At 36.8% G+C, this 22,061-nt stretch overlaps 1 protein-coding gene across 1 annotated transcript in view; it reads right to left on the reverse strand.

The window, feature by feature from the left end:
• Positions 1-22,061, reverse strand: part of KLHL32 (kelch like family member 32) — a gene marked incomplete at both ends in the record, with an annotated part of 96,647 nt that overhangs the window by 38,392 nt on the left and 36,194 nt on the right. The window contains one exon of the mRNA XM_082481022.1: positions 1,437-1,652. Within this exon, the coding sequence (XP_082337148.1) occupies positions 1,437-1,652 (216 nt within the window). The remainder of the gene's footprint in view (positions 1-1,436; positions 1,653-22,061) is intronic.

Genomic DNA, 22,061 nt, shown 5'->3' on the forward strand with positions numbered 1-22,061 from the left:
ACCTTTCCTGATAAAGGGAATATGGGCTAGTACTCCAGATTATCATGCCCCAAAAAAAGCCAAACCAAACCCACCATCATGGATAGTGTGCTGCAGGTTCTGTTGTACAGACATTTTCCAGAGACTAGGACAGGCAAGAGTCTAACTTTATATTAATACTTGCAGAAAATATCCTCTTTGTAAAGTACTCCATAATCTAAAGTCTCAAAGTTTCAGAAACAAATATGCCAGTTATCACACTAAAGGGTTAAGTTACATCTGCGTACTCTTTGTGGTTTGAAGAGCTTAACTAGACCTTTATTTTTAACGAGTAAATATTTTGTTACCACATGATGTTATTCATCTAGAGAACATGAAGTGCCCCACAGAGGAACACGCATTTTACACTGTGAGAAAATGATAGCATATAGATGAAATGATTTGCTTAGAATTATTAAAAAGACAAGTAGATAAATAACAGAGACTGAAAGATAAATCAGTCTTCTGACTCTCAGTCTTCTCTGTTGGACCAAGATAACCCACTTGCTTGAAAAGAAATCTGTGCTTTCTTTTTAGGAAGTTACATTCTGCCTTGAAATACCCTGAAATACTTTAATTCTATAAAACATGACAGCAAAAAGGAAACAGAAAGAAGTGTTTCTGTAACCAGTGTTATAGAGATTTTCTTTTACTATATCATGAATTGCAGTTTTTACATACATATGATGGGAATATTTCCAAGGATAGATTTTGTTTCAGTTTTTGTGCTTCTCTTTACAGACTACATGTTTTCTTCGTATTAGGTTTTCCACTCCACCCCCCTCCACGCTAAAGGTCACAATATAATGCTTTTATCTTGTTAATATTCTATGGCTAGCAACCTGGTCCTTTTCTAGAGCCAGCTTTTTTTTTTAAAAGAAATGATCACCATCTCCAGCTTTTTGCAACAAACCTTCCACTAACACCTCCGCTCCTGAGCAGAGCAGTCTGTATGAGGATTTGCTGATTTGCTTCAGGCAAAGGCAGCTGTGGTGGCCTAAACAATCCAAATGACTACTGAAGTTACACAGCTAAGTTTGTCCGAAGTGAATGGGAGAGACCAGAGAAGCAGGTTTGCCACCAGACTCACAGCACTAGGCTCACCAGAGGCAATGTTAATCGAGTTGCGTGTATTGGGCATCTCTTCCACCAACAAGTTGGATCTGGAAGGAAATCTCTCGCCACATCTGAGTAACACAAGTTAAGCAATAAGACAAATTTCTCTTTAAAACAAACTAATTGCATTAACACAACACCACATTTTTTGAATTTCACTTAAAAATTTCCCTCAGTTGTTATTCACAGTTTTTGCTCAAGTGCTTATTTTCCCTCGAGATTGCTCCAGGGTTTCAAAACAACAGATTACTGCTATGGTTTATAGAGTATCACACATTCTGCTTGTTCACCAATCTCCTTACCTGCCAGATTTGTTCTTCACTGAGTGAAGTGAGTCTATCACTTTTAAAAACCTCTCGAAGGAGACAGTATGGGAGTGCCAGAACTTCTTCAGGATGACTCTTCAACAGCTCAGAGAGATGTTTTACTAAGAAGTCAACCACTGCATTCTCCAACAAAGTGAGGTTGAAGAGGTCCGCAAGCTTATACAGGTCCAAGTAATTAAAACTATTTAATTCCTAAATGGGTGAAGCAAACAAAATACATCTCAGAAGAAAAAAAAAAAAAAAACCAAAAAAAACCAAAACAGAGAACAAAACCCCCCACAGGTCTCAGATAATGAAAAAAAGGTTGTTCTTTTGGAGCTGTGGAGAAGGAAGGCAATATAGCTTGAAATTAATTAACATAGCCTCATTCAAAATGTATGTGCAAATGTTACCAGTGCATATGCAAATATATATGATAGTACTAATTTATATTGCAACTGCTAAGGTTATATATGCATCTGCAAGAAACATGGATTAGTGCATAAAATAATAAACCAGCATGATTTACACTGCATGACAAGAGCTTGCAGGCATTAACAAGTGGATTAAAAAATATATTTGTTAACTACCACGGTTTGTTACAAAGCAATTGTTTGTTCATTATTTACTGTTTTGATTGAGCTAGAGCACCTATGTAGTATGACTTTTAGTTCCCTGAAACCTCACAAAATACAAGATGCTGAGCTACATTTTATTATGTATAAATTTATCTTCAATGAACAAATAGACCCTTTTTTTTTTTCCAACCGCTGACATCGACCTATAGCGGATGTTGGCCTCCTATTCTTTCTCCCCCTCCTTCCAGCAGCAGAAAAATCTGTGAAGACAAAAGCTACAGTAACTCAAGGCGGGAAGTTTTTTCCATCCTGGTAACAGATAACCTGTATTCACGGGCTAATGTTTTCATCTTGGCATCCCTTGCAAATTAGCGTCTGGACAGCTAACTACTGCTATTCTAGACCATGCGCTCTTCAGGGGAGAGGCCAAGAATTTACCTGTATTAGAGAAAAGCACCTAGGACGCCTGGGAAATAAGCGTGTTTACCTGTTTTCTCTGCTCTTGCTGTATACTCACACCTTTCTCCCTCTCCCCTCCACAATCCTGGTTTTCATCTTCCAATTTACTGCATTGCTCCCTATCAGCCGCCTTCTCCTTGACCAGCTCCATGTGTGAAAATGACAAGAAGTCTTGTCAGTTTCACTTTGCTGGTTAGTTAACATAGGGACTAGAGCAGGAAAGAGAAACAGACTAAATTAAGTCAATTTCACTTTCACTGCTCTGCTGGATGGAATGGCAGCACCAAATGAAACTGACAAGAAATCTTGTAAATGTCAAATGAGCTGCACGGCTGGCAGATAGAGCAGAGCAACAGGGAAGATGGGAAAGTGCGAAGAGGGGTTTTTTTGGAATGTTTTATGGACTACATCTTGAACGTGTGAATTGGGTGGCTGTCCCAATGACTGTGGAACTGTTTATGCATATGCAATGGAGAGTGGAGAAAGAATTTTTTTCACCTGCTTAGAGGAGTCAGTACTGGAGGAAAATGAATCAAATTCCTGTGGAGGCTCCTGCTCGTTACATACTCTCCCAGTCTGAACGGCGCGCCTTCCCTGGCAGGCTTGTACATTAAAGATAAATCCTATTCATTATCTACTTAAACTGCTGCATCGGAGTTCCACGTTGTTTTCTTGGAAGAACAAAGAAAAGTTCTTTACGTTGTCAGAACAAGCACTAACAGCCATCATCCCAAAAGCCACAGATATTCTAGTGTCAGTTCCTCTTCACACTAACATAGAAGAGGTAAGGAGAAATCCTCCCCAGTTGCAGAAGGAAAGAGAAAGGAATGAATTTTACATGAGAAGTATCCGCTCTGTGTGCTTGCTCAGTGTTTTAATATCTGCAGATCACAGATGGTACCTCACACCACCACTTACTTCTGTGGTGGCCATGCCATGGTGGCAACAACGCATAGGAGTATAATCAAAGTAAACATCACAGCATTTGACAAGCGACAACCATGCTTTATCGTCCCTGGTTTGGAAGACTATCTTTTTGAAGAACTCCCTGATTGAATGAATGTCAAACATCCAGAAAGAAATTTAGAAAAGCTCGGTGTATACTTATTGAGCTCTTTTGTAGTCAACAGCTGTATCTGGGGAGAATAAAAATAAACGAGTAAATAATCAATCATTGTGATCTGAAGTTCAACAGCCCAACTAAAATACAGGCCTGATCAAACCCCACTAAGTGTCAATGGAGAAGGACGGATGGCTATTGGTGGACTTCAGAAGAGGACAATACCAGAGATAACATAATAAAATCTTTCCTCATTAGAGAGAAACAGTAATACGACACACAAATGCACTTTTCTCCTGAAAAATCATCACCTTTTCAGTGAAATCTGAAACATATTGGTAAGCCTTCATTTTTGGTTTGGCTATTTTTGATGGTCCCCCAAACTCCCCTATCCCCTCAAGTCAACAGCAATTGATGTTTTCCATGGAAGCTGTCATACAGTTGAAGAGGCCAAATATACTTATGGATGGATAAAGAAACTCTCAGAAGCTGTTTATTTACAATATTATTTACTTTATGTGTTTACTTATTTCAGATGCTTATTTATTTATTTGTCCATTTATTTATTTGGGCGGTTATTTGTTTACTTATTTTCATTGGTAAGCGTCAGAGAATTTTTGATGCTTCGCTTAACATAACATGTTAGTGACCTGCTGGACTTATGTTTTACTGCTTGATGAATATTGCAAGTATATTTTGTGAAAACTGGTCTTGACCTGTAATCAGAAATATTTGCATCTGGTTTTGTGAGGACAGACTTGATCTCCAGGTTTGTATTTCGCAGCCAAAGAAGCAAGTAGTCCATTAGCTTTTACATATGAAAATTATCAAACTGTCATACCAATATTCAAATCAAAATTATACGGTACTGTACATTACTGTCTCTGTGATGATACTAAAAGGCAAAAATGTCACACTGAGATTGCAAGATGCATACCACAGATCAGACAATCTAACTCTTCATAGGCAGTAAGACTTTCAGAAACAGACTAAACCACAGTAAGTTAGTTGCAAAAAAAAAAAAAAGGCACCTTACCTTCTAGCTTTAAAAAAAAAAAAAAAAAAAAAAAAATCCAACAGGGAGTATCAAAGCAATCACTGTCAGCTCAGCCTGATTTGAATAGATTTTCAAATAGAACCCTTAATTGAATTAAAAACTCTTTAAAAAATGCAATAGGTTACTAAATACGAAATTTAGATGTGGTCATGAACAAGTTCTGGCAGTCTGTTTTCTACAAATTTCATTATATTGTATTAAAAGAGCAGCTACAAAATTTAAAAGCTGTGTGCAGCTTTCTTCTGGTACTCTATCACAGCATACATTCTTTAAAAACATGCAATAAAAAAAAGGCTTATGTAAATTATTGAAACTTTTAATCTTGTTTTTATAAACTTTTAAATGTATGCCACTTATCTTTTTTGAACTGAAGGATGAAATATGAACACAAGCAAAACTGTCACTAAGAGCTGAAGAGAATTAGGGAAAGGTAGCGATCCTATCTCTTCTAATATGATGTAAGTTACACTGCTGAAACACATGCAGACTAAGAAAATATGTACAAGATTATATATACAGATCTTACAAATAACAGTTGAAATAGTTCTAAATCTTCACAGTAAACCAATTTAATAAATTGGCCAAATTATTTATCAGTGTCTACTTCTACAATGAGGAACTATCTTTGATCCTGTGCATTCTGTTTACTATACATCCCCTCGCTTCCCTTTTCTCTGAAGTAAGAGAATCCATTGTTCTACACTACTGGTCTTCTGATTCAGTGGTATCAACCTTTAGATGCCAAACCAATTTAACAATGAGCTGACTTTTAAATCCCTCGTAAAAGAAAATCAGTTTTCCGAACAAACATAATCTGAAAGACAACAATATTAAATAGTGGAAATAAATTATGTGACATTGTCCACATTTTAATAGAGGAGTATTTTAATATAGAGATATGATAAATTGTCAAACAGGAAAAATAGATATAAACTTTGTATTTAAATTACTTCCAAATTCATCTTTATTCGTTTGTACTTTAAAGAATAATTGCCTTGCACAAGCCACAGAAAAGGATGTAACAGATTGATAAATTAGAGTTAATCATAACCAAGTACACAGCAGACTACAATATACCTCTATTCCTCTGCGCCGTGTTATAAATAGCAGAAAAAGCACAAGGAGAACTAAGGGGAAAGAATGCATTTCTTTATGACCTTATTTGAAAGATAAACTCCTTGGGGAAATACAATTTATTCAGATTATCAAGACCCTGCTGTGCAAATCTACAGTCTGGGAGCACACTACAGAGATCAAACAATATTTACTTTATTCTGTTGGGTATAAAAGCTTTTAATGAATGCATAATTAAGACAGAAAAAGTATATACAGCTTTAGAATTCCACTGCCAAGCCAAGCCATTAATATCCGAAGTATCGTACCCAGTTGTAACTCCACCTGCTTCCTATTTGGATTACAACACTGTTATAAATCAAGGTATTAAATGACTAGCCCTGCTGCTGTAACAGGGAAGAGTTGCACGGTGACACTATTTCCCCTTTTCCTAAAAGGGGTTCAATCTCTTTAAAGTGGAGGAAAAAAAAAAAAAAAAAAAAAGAGGAAGTGGGGGTCTCTGGGACAGGGACATGTTTATTCAAAATCCTTAAGCAGCACCTAGCACAACAGGGCCTTGACCCCAAGTCCTCCACGTTCTCTGCTATGTTAAACAGTGTGAACCAGCTGCACCATTCAGAAGAGAACCCTGACATAAATCATAGCCAAGACAGACTCTAAATAGATAAGGAATAGTAACGGAATGAAAAATTGTAGCGACAAAAATACACTTATCTGACAACAAAAGGGAACAACACAGTTTTAAAAGAAATCTAGTTCTGTTGGTTCTAGCTCTTATCAAAGGTTCTAGTTCTGCAAAACCTCACACATTTACCTAAGATCATGCCCATACTCAACGGCACAGCAACAGACATACCTATTTCATAATAAGCATAAGCAGAAATCCTTCAAAGACTGTATTTTAGATCTTATTTGAAGTTCTCCTCCACTAAACACCAAAGCCATCCAGTTGAACCATGAAAGATATTTTGCTGAAGCCTGGTCATAGTGGAACAGCTGGGTCAGAATTTTGCAGTGTATAAAACTGTGTTTACATTTCTTAAGATCAGTGCAGACTGAAGATGTTTTTATAGGCACAGTAAAGGATGACTTTTTAAATGACTCATTTTATAAAATTAATTTTTATGGTAGACCACTGCTTTCTCAACACTTTCTGTAATTCTTGCTTTTGTTTTCTCTTTTAAGCACAAAAAGTTATTTTGCATCCTTGCTGTTATTTCAAAGTAGGTCCAAAGCTAAGTACAAGAGCAACAATATAAAAAAATTTAGGCCCATTATTTTCCCTCTTCCCTATGAGAAGTAATTTCCCTTCTCACTTAGTGTTTCCTCATATCTGTTTAGTTTTCAGTTTCAATCCTGCACGCTGGTGCTAGTGAGTACCCTCTTCGAAGGCATGGAGGAGGCCTGTGACCTTCACAAGCACAGTGGAAAGACATAACATTCTCAGATTGCTCATGTGATTGAGACATATGTGTGGTCTTCAAAAAAGAAAGTGAAACGTGCCATATGCAGATACTCAAAAGTAAAACCAAAAAAGTAAACGTTTTCTAGAATCTCAGATAAATTAATCAAAGTTACTAAACAGTACAAATATTTTCAAGTGGTAATCCAATTAAATATTTTAAGTGATCTTGATTATTGTACATAACTTTTATACATTGAATACATGATTATGTGTATCATGGAAAGAAATATAATAATGAAACATTAAGACTACACAGTTAAAGTTTCATGGTACCACTGGAACATCCACAGATAACTTCCTGCAGAGTTTTCAATAGCTGCTTTCCCCTGCTAAGCAGCTGCTGCTGTGGGATTTTTTTTTTTTTTTTTTTTTAATTTTTAATGCTTTTTTAACTGTACCTGGCACAGAAACTCCCCAGGAGAAAAGCTTCACATCTCACCTGGTTTCACATCTTGCCAGGTATTCCTGGCAAAATAACTGCAGCAGTCAGTGTTATTTAACAAATAAAAATACAGGGATGAAACGGAATATGGAGGTCTAACCCTTCACCTGGCCCTTTTATAGCATTTCATACAGTAGAATCCCAAAGGGAGGATTTCACCAAATTTATCAATGTTTACAGTTTTTGCCAATTATGGGAGCCTGTATTTTCTTCAAATCTGTTACAAGGAATGATATAATCCTGCATTCTTTACTCCAGCAGAAATCACAGAATATTGGTACATGGTCTTTACAGACATTTCATTACTTTATATTTTTGCTAACTCTTCAGAGTTACTACAGTGCTTGAGGAAAGCTGAAAACTACTTGGCTAATCCATCAACCATCAGCAATCTTTTATGGTAAATGTTAAGTTTTTTTTTGTAACTAATATTGTCAAATCCAGAAAGAGCCAGTTTTGTCCTTTAGAAACCCAAAGTTCATAGCAGTAGCAGTTAAAAGAATAATTACCATCAACAAGAATAATAAAGAAAAATAGGACTGTGCAATAATACTGCTTCCAATTCTTTTGCAGACTCCCCCACCCCTGGAAGTGTTCAGGGCCAGGTTGGATGGGGCTTTGAGCAACCTGGTCCAGTGGAAGGTGTCCCTGCCCATGGCAGGGGGCTTGGAACTAGATGATCTTTAAGGTCCCTTCCAACTCTAACCATTCTATGATTCTCTAGTAACAGTTTAATGCCATGACAATACAGGAGTGGAAGCCTATTCCCCTACTATACTGGACAACCTCATAAAATCATCTTCGTCATAAAATAAAAAAGATCCATCTTAAAACTCTCTCTGCTCTTGCTCCCAACTACTATTACAAGAAGCCTCAGCTGATTTTGAGACTCCATCTCCTAATTTCCAGCTTAATTTACTCCGACAGTTTATATGCATTTGTTCCTGTGCCAACATTATCTTTTAGTTTTAACAGCACTCTGCCTCTCTCCCAGCTGCCCCCTCCCCCACTATTTATTCCCTTGATATATTTACAGAAAGCAATCATATTCCTCCTCAGCCCTCATTTTGCTAGGCTAAACAAGCCAAGCTCTCTTAATCTCCTCACGTAATACAGGCCTTCCTGATGATCTTAGTTGCCCTTTTCTACACCTCTCCCAGTTTGACTTCATTTATTCTTCTGCATGCACAAATTCTTCACAGTACTCACGATTTTTCAGCAGTACCTTGTATTAGCATTAGTATTTTCTTAGCTTTATAAATTACCTTGCATGAAATATCCTAGACTCAAACTGCCTTTTTTTTTGATGGTATCACATTAGTAGCTCAAAGCCATCCTATGATTTAATACATGAAAACACCCTGTAAACTTAGTCCTCAAGTGAGACACAGTAACAGCCCTCTGTCTGCCAGGCAGGACAGAAATAATATGACATGTTACAAATGGGAATTGAGTATGATCCACTGAAATGCAGTAGATCCTACTGAGAATGCTCAGAAATTATTTTCCAATTGCTTATTTAATTTCTTTCTATAGTTGAATAACAGATCTTGTAATTGTCCTGTTACATAACAGTTACTTATTGGGGGAAAAATTATTTCAATAATTTTCTTAAGATTTGTTTCAAAAGTAGGCAAGGAAATCTCCTTAGTATTCTGAAAAACAAAGTAAGTTTTAAATCAATATAAAGTATCAAAACTTTCAAACATAGTGAAAATAGATGTAGAAAATATGTTTCTAATACACAGTACATTAAAGTGTGATTTTTATTCTTAATCCCCATCTCCATTAAAATCTCTTGAAAAACACCTCAAAAAGTGTATTACAAAGAACGAGGCTGACAGGAAATGTCCATTGCTCTTCCACATTATAAATATTCAGAATGGAAATAGCTCGTAGGAGTTCCCATCATTGTGAAAAACTTCTGTCGACCCCCTTCATCAGCCTCTAGAAAAATAATTTGGTTATGCTCAGTAATCACTTCTTTGAACTTTGCAGCTAAAATCTCATCCCATTTTAGCTGCACTGTCCATAATCTCTTTCACAACTAAGCAAGATCCTGTCTGCATCGTTGTTCACTGTGGGCCAAATCACAATGACAAAACCTGAAGGCTGAAAGTCTGTTTCTATCGTGCTACTTAGGATCAACTTCAGAGCCCTGGCAGGTCAGAGAAAGACATTATCTTTGATATCTTTTATGCAGAAGCATGAAAAAAAAAATTCAGACCACAGAACAGGAGAGCAGATCCAGACAAGAAACCCAGAGATAACAAGGGGCAAAGAGTACTGGAATCTAGCAGGAGCGTTAGAATCACAATCCAGAGAAGATGTGGCTTCGCAAGGAGGCTGGGTGATAGTTCCTCCAACTGCTCTTCATAAACGTAAATGAATAATGATGAAGATGGATAATAGCAGAATAGTCACTAACTAAAAAAGGAAATCAATGCTCACGATACCGCACTAAAGAACAAACAGGGAGCATATGCAAAACTAGCAATATACTAATGTTAACACTCTAGGTCTAAATAAGAACAGAGGAGGTGTTCATGTGCGAGGAATATATAATATGATTCAAACCAACTCTGTTTCAGAATCTTTTTATGACATTTTATTTCTGGAACATTTCAATGATGTAGATGTGTGCTCTGTAATAAACCCAGCAAGGGACCACTTTTCTTAAAAACCTGTCTCTGCTTCAGAATCCCAGGCAACAGCCTGTCACCAAATGCTTAATGATTACAAAGCTAATAAACACGTCTAAAAATGGAGAATTGGAAAAGGGTAACTGTAGTGAGCTGGACATCTAATCTCACCAGAGAATGAAACAAACTGTCTAAAACGATGGGTTAATTGCTAATCTAAAATGATGGGTTCATTAACAGACAAATTCAAATCTTAGAAATATTTGCTGAACAACCCAAATCAACACAAATTTTAAGGCAATATTTGATACTTTACCTACAGAAAGACTGAAGCCAGTGCAGAGCATAATTTTGACAGACAAAGTAGAACCAGTCACCAATTTGAAATCAGTAGTTCCTAATGCATCATAAGAATCACATCACCTCAGCCAGCTACTAACATTTGACTTGTATGAAATTAATAAGGCATCAATAGGGGAAGATATTTTTTGGAAACCTCAAAAGAGCTCACTTTCACAAGTTTATAAGAAATGTTGGCAGAATAAAATGGGACAAATTTAACACAAGGAGTATTAGAGAAAGTTGGGTATTAAAATATTTCATGAATTTCATATATTACACACATTTAGTAGGATCCATCTTAGATGGATCAAAGATTTGTTCAATGACAATCTCAAAATTAAGTTATTAATGCTAAGTTATAAAGCAGCGTAACTTTTTCCAGCAAAGTCCTTAAGGAACCGATTCTTGCTGCATTACTGTTAACAGTTTAATTGAACTACAGAATGGCAAGTTTTGCCCACAGAGCTTGCAGAAGACTCTGCAAAAGCAGTGGGGTAACAAATTATGAGAATGAAAGAATATGAGTATTGCCTGGCTTTCCTGGCAAAGTGATCACATTAAAAAAAATAAAAAAACCAAACATATATGAGAACCAGTAACATAGCTGTTACAGAAAATATACCAGGCTCTGTTTGGAACAACACTTGCAGGCCATCACGAGGCACCAAGAAGCAGTCATAAATAGCAACATCAGTTCTCAGAACAGTGCTGCGGCAACAAAAAAAACAACAATAAAAAAAAGGCTCATGTCATAAAATGCACACTGAGTACTGTCTAATAAAAGAAACAAACACTTTTACTGCTTCAACATTGCATTTTTAAGGCTACTGCTCAAATATTGGTGGTCCCTGTTCCAAAGTACTTCAAGGATATGAAAATACTATAGGCTGGAAAACCAACCTTGCAAGATTTAAGGCGCCCAATTTAGTTTTTCTTAGTTAGATTTGGTCTTGAGCCAATATATTTATAAAATAGAGAGAATATATGAAAGCAAAAAAGTTCTGACCAAGTTTTCAGAAAATAGTTTCCAGCTCATGGATGTAGGATCAAAGTTACCTTGGCCACTGGGCTAGGAAGTAAAAGACTGTTTATATTGCCTTTATGTGATTACAAACATTTTGCAAATCTGCATTAAAAAAAAAAAAGACTGCAATAAAACAAGGTTTTTGCCAATTGTCTGTACAGGTAAAGGAGGAAATATTTATGCAATTTGACCTCTGAGGGTATATGGTTTCATATCCCTCTGAAGAGCAAGAGACTTGTTGCAGCTGCAGGAAGAAATAAGTGTACTCAGCAGTTAAAAGAACCTGATTATAAGTATGTGAATCATAAGAAGGCAACATGAAAGGTGTTGCAAAATATATTTTATTTGGAAAATCGTTATTTTTCAGGTATCTCTATGCTCCTCCAATATCTGACCTCACCACAGAAACCAGTAAGAAATCTTTTGCTCACAGCACTAAACCAAGGCAAATTCTCATTTTACAGAGAAATAAAGGAGGAGCAGAAGAATAATTAAAAAGATTTCCCAGGATGCCAAAGATACAAAAAACAGAACCTCAAATGCTTGGAACCCACTCCAGTGCTCCAGATAATTCTTTTCTTCCTCATCACCAACTTTAACACAATTTAAAGTTATTTATGCAGCTCAATACATCAGCAAAATGTCTGTAACATGTTTTGTATAAGCATTATGTCTCAGTAAAATAAAACCCACTACAACACTCTGTCCCTGAATTTATGCAGTGAAAAAAATATCTCTCTTTCCCATGACTATCTGTGCTGATTAGTAAGTTTACTACATAATAATCAGAACTGATTTCAGGAGGTAAACAGGATAAAAAGGGATAGTTGTTGTCCACATATGGGAAGAAAAGTAAAAGAAAGAAAAAAATTCTGGAAGCACCACTGAATTTAAAAAAAAAAAAAAAATATCAGTAAGTGTTAGGATTGGGGGACAGGGATGGGGGAGTTGCTTATATTTTAAGAATTATTGACTAGGGATTCACTTATCATTCTCTTGGTCAGACAATATTATAAATATGACTCTCCAAAACAGAAAACCCAGAAAGGGCAAAGCCCAAATGTAAAAAGTAGACCTTGACTCAACATCCAGTTTGACAGTTCATACATCTGACTTTCAGTGGTGCCAAACAAGTCACAAGTCCTCTCAAAACTAACACATGTGAATGTTCACACTGCTGAAGGTGCTAAGCATGAGGAAGGTATATGCCTTCAAAGATGATGATAAGTTTTGTTCATTTAGTTTCTAGCAGTTCTTAGCAAGAAAAAAGAAATAATTCCTCCCTCCTCCTGCTGAATCTCAAACACCTAATGGTCAGGATTCCATGCTTTACCACCAAGGGTTGGGGATTTTTTCCCCCAGAGAAATATAGAAGAAAAGCCTATTTAATCGATGCATCATATATGCAAGACACATAACCAAATGACAAAATTTTCACTGGCTTGAAGATTTCACCTTGAAGACATCACCTTTAAAAGCAGGATAGGTCATTGGAGGCCTGACTTCTAAGTGTTCACAACTACAGACACTTGCCAGTATCCTCAAAATCCTTTTCAAGAAGTTCCATTAATCTCTTCAACTTTTGGTCCAGGGCTGAATGGTGCTACTTGAGTCCAGAAGTTGATTAGGACTTTTTAACCAATGGTATATAATACCTATGCAAGTTAAGACTCACAACAGTATCTAGTTAGTCAAATAATTTTAAGTATTTAGTCATAATAAACATTCAATATCAGTCTCTGGGGGTCCTTGACATAGCCATTGTATACATATACTGCCTGCTTACTTCAGTTCCCCATGAAGGTGGTAATGCCGCAAATACGAGTAAAAATATTGTGAGGAAGGCAAAAACAAAATGCAAGCACGTATAGCACTGATTTTGGGCCTGGCATATGACATTGGGCCTGTTCCCCTAGCTTGCTCCATGGCCACAACACGTCATTGCAAATGAGTGGGAATTCCAATCCCAATGTGTTTTAAGGGCTGAATCTACCTGAGGTTACTACAATACCTTCCCCATGATAAACAGGTGTCCTTAGATGCTATGGAAATTCAAGGCCTTTTGCATATATAATTAGAACAGATGTGGCTTTTGGTAAGCAAGAAGAAAACACTGAAATTTAATTTAGAAGAAACCTCCTTTGAATGGCTTTGGAAATTTTCACAACAAAGGTCAAAGTGTTTGAGGCAAGTCCAGCCAATATATTACTACCCCTCTGATTCAGAGAACACAACAGCTCCTATTAAAATTATTGTAGAGACAATTCGATGTGTTACCAACTCAATTCCCGCTGAACCGCAAATAAAAGTCCTGGTTTAAGTCATTCAAGATCCAATGCCACCTATGCAGCTAGACACACTCTGTGGTAGCAATCACAAATTCTGTAAGACTGTGTTGAAACAGATGGGAAATTTAGCAGCAACTTCCTCCAAATTAATAAACAGATGTTTAGAATAGATTACACAGGAAAACAAGTGAATAAAGTTACAAACATTCTTCAGCTTGGAATAATACACTTGCGGGACATTACTGATGGTTAATAAAGTTGTTGATATCACTAATCTTTAGGTTTGTATCTTTAATTTTTAGAATTAGTGAGATGAATGAGGACAATTTATAACTTTCAAAGCTCTGATTACATATTGGCTGAAGATTCAGTAAGACAGCATGTACGCATTTATATTCATTCTCGGTTCAAGGCCTATTCAATACGCTGGACAGAAACTAAGGTTTTGTTTTAAATAGAATTAGCCTACATCACAATTCTGAAGCAATATACTGGTTCTCTGGCAAATCCTACTCTGATGCCATTGTGCAAACAAAACACTGTAAGTGGTGGAATGTGCTAAAAAGCTGTTTCATTTACTGCTGCTAAGAGATCTACTGGAAAGAGATCTGAGAAACATCAACAGCCTCACATAGAACTTGTTTCTCTTTGTGTTCCCCTACAAACTGAAACGGTTCAGCAAAAATGTTTCTCTATTAAGTACTGAAATAGTATTTAACAGAAGTTAAAACTGGATGATAATTCAGGGTACTTCCACTTCTGAAACTACTTATGTATACTTTGGGTTTAAGTCATTTCCACTACAAATCTTTCTTCTTAACTAGCACTAGTTGAGTGTGCTGTGAGCAGGTCAGATATAGATGGATCCAACTGTAATGATTAAGTCATCAGAAAAACATAGGGAGCAGGGAATCAACTACACAGATCTGTATGAAGTTCAGACTTTTTGCCTTTGACAAGAGATGGTCTAAAGAAAAGTCTGAAATGCAAATACTGCCAAACTGGGGGATGTAGCAACTTGTATCCTTGTGACTTCAGTCCATCTCCACCATTAAGTAAACAAGGTTTTGAAAGGACAGTGTCTTCTATTAAACTGACTATAAAATGAAAATAAAATTTACAAGGTCTCTTCAATATCTTTTAAAGACAGAGCAAACCAAGTCATTCACTATTTTCCTCAGTTTAATACTTCATGCGCCAAGTTGCTTCAAATTCCACCAAATATTACATTTTCTTGTTCATTTTCTGACAAAAGATTCTGCTCCTGCTTAACATTTCAAACTTGAAATTCATCCCTGTGAAAATAATAGCAGAGTGTTTAAAAATACAAAATATAGAGGAGGCAAAAGATACTTACTTCATAATTAAGAAGGAAAAAAAGTCAGCTCTATTTAGGCTAAGCTAGTACAGAGGAAAGAAAAGATGGGCAATTAACTCTCTACCACAGTGATACTTCTGAGATAAAAATCAGATTGTAACTCACTTCAGGCCCAATGTTCTCTTCAGGTTCATAGGTTACAAATGATTTATAGTCACCATTTTGTACTCAGCATTCTGGCTTTTCCCATACTGGTAAATACTTTATAACCAAAGCATTTTCATGTTTCAGAAATACCTCTGATAAAATGGCTTAACACAACTCAAATTGCTTTAGATCAAAGCAAATTTAAATAAAATGTCCCTCTGCTTCTTTACAGGAGGTAAAAAAAAGCTCTGTATATCTGGTGCTTGTATTCCTGTTCTTTCACATTAGAGCTGTAAGTCTCCTCTTTCAGGTCACGTCTTCCACATAAAAGTGCTAAACTAATGCCGCTTAATGACAAATTAATGTCCATGAATAAAAAATACACCTCTAATAGCATAGAGTAATTTGCCATTACAATATCATCATTGGACATGCCCCTGGTTTAATACGATGTATTTAATTCATAACTTAATGAGTGATATATAAAAAGAGAGAGATGAACCCTGCAATTACATTTATGTGAGTCTGTCACCTTATTTGTAAAACCTTAGAGTCATTTACATTCAAATTAGAACAAATGAGTGATTTCACAAAGTGCAGTGATAAATGACCATTGCTGCACAAGACAGAACTGTATTTCCTGTGAAAACATTAACAGTTTCCTATTATTTGTTAAAAATTACAATGCATATTGCCCAGTGTTGTGTGAATAATGACTTTTTTACTGATTAGGTCAGAGGACTAATATGGAGTAAAAATAAATAATTTTTCTTTTCATTTTTTCTGATTTTCCCCAGAATTTATCTGCTCAAACTGTTACGGACTCACACTGCCACCTGCTGCCCACGCCTGGGGAGGAAGGGCCCCAACCGCCTTATTTCAGCTCCAGCTCAGCCATTCGCCCCTTCGGGTGTCATCTCTCGCAATCAAACAAATTTTCCTGCCGGACCTCTAACTGGGCACGTCGCCGAGGCCACCAGCGGATAAGGGTAGCTGCACCGCCCAATTCCAACTAATGCCATTTTGGGGGTTCACGCATCTAAACCGCCTCGACTGGTAAGGAGAATTAAAAGCTAAAGACATTGCAAAGGAAGAGGGATGTGGGGACATAAAACATCAGTATTGATCAGACAGCAATAAAACCAAAGAAGAATATTGTACACTAAGCACTCCAGGGTTCATCAGCCTCTGATTACAGCTTTATAAAAATACTAGAAAGATTCCAGAAGCAGGAATCTTCCAGGGGCTGAGGGATAAAAAGGTCAGGTAAGGAGGCCACACCGGCTCGAAAGACATCATGAGAAAGGCAAGGAGGGAAACAGCAAAGCAATACAGCTTTTTTGTTCCTATTTAAAATACACAAAGCTGCTCTCCCTTCCTGACAGGAACTGCAAAGAGAAGGAAGACATAGCAGTATCTGCCGCTTCCCAGCTTGTGACCTCTCCTGCTATTCTGACGCAGAAGACCGGCAATGTGTATCCATGCAACTAGCTACACAGCTGGGGACCTTTAATTTTGCCAGCAATAGTAAACCTAGACACTCCAGCATATTTATTTTTCGTACATCCATCAGCAGTTCCAATTCAGCTTTGCCAATGACAACTTCGTTGGGGAAAGCAGAACACACACAGACACAAAGCCAGCAGGTTCCTGACCATAGTTGCACCACTTTCTTTAACAGTTATCACCCCAGGAGCAGAATATCCACTATCACATCGCAGCTAAATAGCAGCGAGGGGATTACAGTAAGAATGGGATTCAAAGTGACTGGGTATACTGTTTTTACTTTCCTCACTGCTACTAACTGAAAAATGGAGAAAACCACCATCGTTTTTTTTCCTCAGTCCCATTCTAAGTTGGAATCCTCAGTAGTGCATTCACGTTTCATATGTATAAATATCTATCTCTGTAATGTATCTGCATGTTAAAGGGAGAGAGGAGATAAATTCCCACAGTTATTTTTGAGCTTTGTACGAGAACTTTCCTAATGACTGTCAATAGCTCAATGACTCAACAGCTAACAAAACATGCTCCTTCAAAAAATAGCAGGCTAGCACAGCAACAACTGATTACATAACACTGAAAACCAGCAAAATGCAAGATGACATTATTTCTGTCTACTTTGTATTATTGGTATGGGAAGGTCACTCTTTCCACCACTGGCTAAAGTTAGTAGACTCAAGTTTGATAGTGGTGGCTTTACAAAACACCACTCTAATTCTGGGGGAGCGGGGGGGCGGAGAGTGTGCATGCATGTACTGAGATTAAAAACTTGGTATTAGTTTAAAAAAGGCAAGCCTTGGTTGCTAGATGACCTTTAGATTTTTTTCCAGCAGTTTAATTTGCTCTATATGAAAAACCCAGGAGCTAAAATCCCAACTGAGCTGGGGCTTCTAGCAATACAAAGGTGATGCTCTCAATCTCTGGTGTAAGAATTAATTCATCTCTGAAGAAGTGCATCTTAGTGAAAGTTGGGCTTCTGTTGTTGGCACCTTTCCAAATGGAGAAGTTGGGCTTAAGAAAAATAAATAGCTTTAAAGGTCTGGCCCCACCATGTATGCACAATCCTTTTAATTCCCCAGGCAGATTCATTTGTAGCTTCTTCCTTTTAAAAACAGTAACATATTTCAATCTATAAACACACTCAAATACTTTAAAGTTAGTACAAAAAAAGATCCAGGTCATCAAGAATTGTTTTTGTTTTATAAGCCTACACTGACCAGTACAGTAGAAGGTTAAAAAAAATCAAATGCCCCTACCCAAAACAATTTGCCTGCTTCAATTATTACCAAGAGTTATTCCAGGAGGTCTTGTTTTATCATTTGTGAGTTGATTAATCTAATTTTTGCATTTCAGGCCTGATCCTGCTCACTGTCTGCTTTTGTATAGTATACAAGAATCAAGAGCACACAGTACAGAGGCAGCTCTGAGTAAACTCTAACTGACTGCTGCTGTACAGTGTTGTGTTTTTTCAGGCTTATTTTAATCACTCACCTAAAAAGTTATTCTCATCTTAAATTAGCCGTCTTTAAAGATGCAACAACCGACATCAGTAGCAAGTATACAGATATACCTGTGGCAGAGTTCACTGCACTGTAAAAAAGGTTCTAAAAGGTAATCTAGTACATTTACCATTTAGCAGGGAACTTAAAGCAGTTAAAAGTAATGGGAAAATTGGCATCAAATTTTAACTTCCCTTGACACAACACTTATGATCCCAAGAAAAATTTTTAACAGTCAGGGGAACTTTAATGGCAGTCAGGATCACTGCTCATCTCCTACACCTGCTGCTCCTAGCTACTGTGAGAATAGGAAATTATTTCCAGCATTGAGGACAGTCAGCTAACACCACTTCAAATAAGGCTGTATTGAAAATATGCAACTGTTCAGCCAATAAACATAACATAAATGATATCCCAGGCTCTGTCCAGCATGTAAATTTAATTTGTTCTTCACAAAATGTGCTGGATCTGGCAGCAGAAAGTCAAAGGGGTAAGTGTTAACAATCACGCCGTGTCCTGCCTCTCAGAAATGAGTGGATTGCTTTGGACAGTTCTGCAACTTCTAGACCCCTCACTCGCACCTATCACCCTATTACCTTGAACGTAACTCAGGAGGTGTACAGAACTCCACTGAAAACAATAATACTGGACCTTTAGAAAACACAGAAAAATCACTTAGCTTTAAGATTTCAAATATGGAGAATTTTATGTCCCAGGTCTCTGAATGCCAGTGGAAATCATCCTCTGGTTTAAAAACTGATTATTACTAAAGCTATACCCACACAATATTGAGTTGATGTTGATCAGTAGTAGGAAATCCCATTAAAAACTTGTATTCTCAATAGCATTCCCTCTTTACTTAGACTCTTTGATTGTTGAAATAATTTGCAGTTTGTGGCTCTTTTTGGTACTGAATACACAAACAGCTGAGGAAAAAGACAAAACTTCTTACATCTACAATCAGTTATATAACTCAGACCTATTTATGAAACAAACATTTCTACACTCTGAATAAATCTTTTAACATATTTATTCTCTTTCATAAGAATAAAGTCATCATGTACCCTTCAGAAAAACATCTACAAGCTTTAAAGTGCAAAACAGGTCATCACAAACACACTCCCTAATACCATGTTCTCTACAGCTCCATTTAAGAAGTCCATTCTCATACCTCCCTCACATTCAACACCTTCAATTAGCTTTCTCTTGCCTTCTCCAATGTCATAGTAGGACAGTTGTGGTCCACTGGAACTCTATAGGCTAAAACTTTCAAAAGGGAAACAAGACATTCAGATAATCTGTTTCATTTCAAAGTCTCCCTGTTGCTTGCAGCTCTCTGCGTTAGCCTCCTTTAAAAAGCCTCAGCCAAAACTGACAATCAATCTGAGCTGGAAGGGGAACTCGGGAAACAAGAATCTTAGAGAACTGGATGTGCACTCTACAAGCAAATGCTGTGTGCGTGATCACAGATCTTAGTGCAATTCAAGATACACAAAGCTCAAATCTTCAGCTTAGTGTTCCCACACCTACATAGCAGCAATACAGCTAAGAACAATCATGTTGACTTACTGTTTGTTTAGGTTGAGATGGATGTGTGAGATTTCAAGCCTTGTTTCAACGTTTAAAGTACCTGAGAATTATGCAGACAACATGATCGAAGACAATCATGAATATGTATGTATCTCAAATAAAATATATCAGCATGCTTCAAAAAAGTTCCCCTCTACAAATGAAGCTGAAAACAAAACCCCCAAACAGCAAAGGCTGAGGAGTAATCATAATTCAAGATATGACACTGCTGAGGTGGGAGGAGAAGCCGGCACAACACAAACCTGGAATTAAGACCTAGAGTAAGGAATGCTTGGGTATTTCTCTTGTTTGCAAGTAGAGAAAATATGATCAATTCTTTTAAAATAAAAATTAGTAAATTATCAATTCAAAATGAGAATGCGTTTTCCAATAGAATCAACATTAGATGCTACAGATCATTTGATAATATGAAGTTAGTTTATAGATGACAAAACACATTTAGTAAACTAGCAGTGTTGTCAGAATCCTGCATTGCGTCATGCTATCATAAAAGTCTTAGAGATGGATATTACCTAATTGGAGGGGGGAGGAGAATGTTCCTCTCCTTTTTTCTGTTTTTCCTTTGACCAAAAACTCTTTATAAAAATGCGATAATCACATTCAAACAAATAGTTACAGAAATCTTTTTGAGATTTATCAACAAATTAAAGTGCTCTTAGCTGGTTGGTCTATAAGAAAGAGGACGAGTCTTACAGTCAGAATAACATCTTGTTTATTCTGACACAACTGAGAAAAAATTCCTTAAAGATCAGTGCATATATAAGTCAGTGTTGGCTGGAAATGAATCTGCCCCCGGTGCACTGCAAATTGTCTTTGACAATTAGACACTTCGACAATCATCTTCAGTTAATTAGATCAGTACAGTCGTCTTTGGAACGTCAAAGACTACAAATATGCCTTGGAACAGATATGTGTATGGGCCATGCCAATTGCATTTGTAGCAAAAAAAATCCTTATTGAAATCAATAGAATAATTATGAGCCCCAGATAAAAGTATCAAGAAGAGATGAAACTGTTTCAAGCTCCAAAAAACTGACAAGCTGGAACATCTAGAGAAAGATAAGAGCTGAAACAAACTCTAACAATAAGAGCAGCACTCTTATACAGGAAAAGCCTGGTCCAATCCAAACAATTAAAGACAACCCAAACAAATTAAAACTCTGTGGTCATTACACAACAATAATAAATGACAGCTAGATCCCACATATTATATTTCCTGAATATATGATAAACTAAGCTAAACCTGAACAACTCAAAACAGAAAGAAAGAAATTCACTAGTATAGTAAAGTAAGAATAGTAAAGTAGCACTCAGACTCATCAGAAAGAAGAGAAAGGGCAAGCATATTCTCTTCCCACCATCTGTATCATAGCATGTGGGGTGATAAGACACTCCAGTTACCAACTGCAGCAAGGATAAGTGGCATTAAGGAAGCCTTCTTTAACTACTTTGATTTTATTTTTAGATAGTACTAAAATAAAGTAATAGATATTTTTAAAATCACCCAATACTACATAGAATATAAACAGATATTTGATATAATTAATTTGGACTCTGAAAGATATCACAGTCTTTATGCACAGTACTTTGTTGACTTCTGCTGAAAAGGCTTACACAACTACTCAAGGTTGATTACTTGCACGGACTGTAACTGCAGAAAACCAAGACAGATAAATTCTTACCATGATCTATTCAGACTGCAGATCTGTCTGCAGATATGTCTTGATAGGGTGAACATGCTAAAAAATACTTTTAAAAGGGTAAAATGCAGTCTAGAGCCCAACATGATGTAAGCTACAGCCGTTCCACAGATGTCCATGTAGATTCAAAACCTTACAATGAAACCCTGATTCAAAAACACTTACAGAACTACCACTGCTTTCTGTCTCCCAACACATATTCTTCTCCTTATTGCCTACCTCCATCATTGTAAATCTGGACACTGGGTCCCACTTTCTCTTCATTTTTACACCACTGTAGCTCTAGTTACCCTAGCTTGGCACAGTACTCAGTACAACAGACATCTTTCACATCATTTGAGTATACTGCATATTGACTGTCACCTCCAGAGACTTTTTACTGGTCTGTTAATTACAGAATAAATTGGCAAAATTGGCAGCAACATTTGCTCACT

This window comes from Vanellus vanellus (genome assembly GCF_965231255.1).
Source record: "Vanellus vanellus genome assembly, chromosome: 3".
Classification (NCBI taxonomy): Eukaryota; Metazoa; Chordata; class Aves; order Charadriiformes; family Charadriidae; genus Vanellus; species Vanellus vanellus.